This window comes from Trichophyton benhamiae (genome assembly GCF_000151125.1).
Source record: "Trichophyton benhamiae CBS 112371 chromosome Unknown contix00378_25.r1.exp, whole genome shotgun sequence".
NCBI classification, from domain to species: Eukaryota; Fungi; Ascomycota; class Eurotiomycetes; order Onygenales; family Arthrodermataceae; genus Trichophyton; species Trichophyton benhamiae.
In genome coordinates this window covers 641-3,563 of record NW_003315106.1, presented here as the reverse complement: position 1 = coordinate 3,563, position 2,923 = coordinate 641, and the positions used below count along the sequence as shown (strand labels likewise).

At 48.3% G+C, this 2,923-nt stretch overlaps 2 protein-coding genes across 2 annotated transcripts; both read left to right on the top strand.

Annotated features, from left to right (window-relative positions):
- Positions 1 to 784: 784 nt before the first annotated feature.
- ARB_07186 (extracellular lipase, putative) lies at positions 785 to 1,513 on the top strand (the record flags this gene model as incomplete). Its single annotated transcript, XM_003014578.1, has 1 exon — positions 785 to 1,513. The coding sequence occupies one exon, from the start codon at positions 785 to 787 to the stop codon at positions 1,511 to 1,513; it is 729 nt and encodes a 242-aa protein (XP_003014624.1).
- Positions 1,514 to 1,567: 54 nt separating this feature from the next.
- On the top strand, positions 1,568 to 2,593 carry ARB_07185 (uncharacterized protein; the record flags this gene model as incomplete). Its single annotated transcript, XM_003014577.1, has 1 exon — positions 1,568 to 2,593. One exon carries the CDS (start codon positions 1,568 to 1,570, stop codon positions 2,591 to 2,593), a length of 1,026 nt encoding a protein of 341 aa, XP_003014623.1.
- Between the last annotated feature and the right edge of the window lie 330 nt (positions 2,594 to 2,923).

The following is a 2,923-nucleotide window of genomic DNA, read 5'->3' as shown; positions in this document are numbered from 1 at the left end:
CGATCATCAGCGACACTGACGGTGACTTTATAGTGAAGCCATGGCCGCTCGAAGCTGTACACTGTATGCAGATTAACTATCTCGCAACTACAAAGTCGACATCATGCTCTTTAACACCGCCAATTCTCCCTGCTACGCCAATAAACATCACATAACTGATTAACTAGCTAGTTACCTGGCTCCGGGAATGCTTCCGTCGATAGCGTGCAGATCAGATCAACGCATTCAGTCCTACATCCCAGATACAAGGCTAACCTGGTAACTACGCAATTCGGCCGAAGAGAATCAGAATGCCAATGGCATAAAAGTATTCTGTGTAGGCTTCGACCTGGAACAGCGTGGCCGATATACCCCCCAAAGCTATGTGCGCCGTGCCACAATTGCAGTGCAGATTGATGGAAGCAAGGGTGCTGTGTTTTGAGGTCTTAAAAGGAGGGAGACAGGCCTCACTTTTGTGTTTTCGATTGTGGGTAATTTCGCCCGAGATATTCCCAGTAACGCATATTAATCCTAGTAACATTCGCGGGGTTAACTGTTTATACATAGGCATCCTCGTAAACCGGATCTTCAGCCCTCGTGCTAACTGCCGTATACCTAATAATGGTTATCGTACGGGTGATGCGGCAAGAGTAGGATCACTGCTAACCCGGTCATCTTACGGCTGTGGACGGGGGTTACAACCAAAGCCACATATAAGAACTGTTTGCGGCCCCGTAACTCAGTTTCTACAATGCTTGCTACAGGCACTGTTGGCTGCTAGTAGATCTAGCTCTTCCTCTTCAACATGGCCAAATACGATTTTGTCATGCTGTGGATCTTGACGCTGACAGCCGCCATTGCGGCTGCCAGGCCCATGGTTGTTGACAAAGGACGGCAGATAACATACACCGGCTTGGACCGCAATGGAATAGAAGTGTTTTTGGGTATCCCCTTTGGCCATGATACGGGCGGCAAAAATCGTTTCAAACCGCCAGTGGCCGTTGTTCCTCCACGCGGGAGCCATATCAATGCTACTGTATATGGGCCAATTTGTCCCCAGGAGCTACGTGCTGGCTCACGGGGTAAGCTGGTAATTTCTGAAAATTGCTTGAATCTCAATATCGGAAGGCCGAAGAACATGACGAGTCATGATAAGCTGGCGGTTATGGTAACCATCTACGGCGGGGGTTACTGGGTAGGACATAATCAGGATCCGAGGTGGCACGCTGATAATATGGTCAAGGAGTCGGTGGCCAATGGTCGTCCAATCATTCATGTTGCGATGAACTATCGTCTAGGAGGTGAGTATACACCCCTTCTCAACAAGCCAAAAGAGACTCCTATTCTAATGCGAGTACTAGTGTTTGGGTTTGCTCAGACCACGGCTCTCAGAACCGAGAGATCAGAGAATGCAGCTCTGAGAGACCAACGGTTGGCACTCGAATGGGTTCGGGACAACATTGCCGCCTTTGGGGGTGATCCGAAGAGGGTAACAATATTCGGACAGTCATCAGGAGGTATTCTTGCCCCCTGATTCCACACACTTCTTTGACACCCACTCTAACATAAGCCAGGCGTGTCTGTCGGCATGCAGATGTTGGCATATGGAGGAAAGCAGCCAGTTCCATACCAGCAGGGCATCTGTCAGAGTCAAGTACTTGAGCCCGGCATAACCGGCAATTTCACGAGCACAGCAATGGAGTTAGTGACGGACAAGGCAAATTGCACTTCCGGAGACTTCAACTCGGAAGCGGCGTTAGCATGTCTACGAGAATTGGATACTGAGACATTACTCGCAGCAGCTATTGCTACATACCAAAACGGCGTTGACCACAATATTGGAGATATATGGCTGCCCAGCGTCGATGGCGATTTTCTTCCAGATGCGCCATCAGTACTGGTCGCTCAGCGGCGCTTTGCCCCCGTTACCTCAATGATGGGATGGTGTGAGGACGATGTTACTCGTTTTGTGTATCCAAACATAACCACATCAAAGGGAGTAGCGGACTTCATTGCATCCTATGCACCGAATGTATCTCGGAAAAACATCGATACTCTTCTGAAGTTGTATCCTACAGATGAGTTCCCTGAGAACAAAACCGCCGGATTATCCAGAGACTTCTATCGCACGGCCAGAATCTTCCGAGATATAGTGATGACATGCGAACCATTCCTTGTTGGAGAACATGCTGCAGCAGAAGGGGCTGATGCGTATTTCTTCTCCTGGAACCAAACTATAGCTCCAAGCGCACTGGGAGTGTTGCATGGAGCAGATTTACCATACGTCTATGCCAACCTTTCTGCTTACATACCTCCTGGATCACCCATACGTCCAACCGCATCGGACTATGAATTATCGCATAGAGCCTCACGATCCTGGTCAACATTTGGCAGTACCAAAGAACCGAGTTTACCGGGCCATAATACCTTCAAAGGGTTTCGAAAAAGCTTCTCCAAACACAATGAGATACTAGTATTTGTTGCTGGTGGGCCCAACGAAGGGCTGTCGAATATTGACGACCATGGTCCGCATAGCGTCATAGGAGGACAGAAATTGAGAGAGAGGTGTGCCTTCATCAACTCTCCGGAAATGATTCATGAGTTACGATTCTAGATATGTTGCATTTGCAACATTTCGGACATAGCTTTATGCAGTGAGCTTCAAAATAACTCCTCTCCTTATCAAAGTCCTTAGCTTAGAATACCGGAGGAGCGTGGAAGGATGTTATAGTTGGCTAAGCAACTACAATACAAAATCGCATAGCCTAGGAAGTAAGTAGAATATCCTCAGAGCCTGGCACTGAAGCAAATCCGAGGGTGCTTGGGCGCGTAGTCCGTAATACCACTCCATAGCCTTGGCAACTAGAGCCTTCAAAATGCACTGTCACCTAAACTGCTTCGATCTCCATGAAGAGTAATATGACGCCAATACCATAGCCTCTGG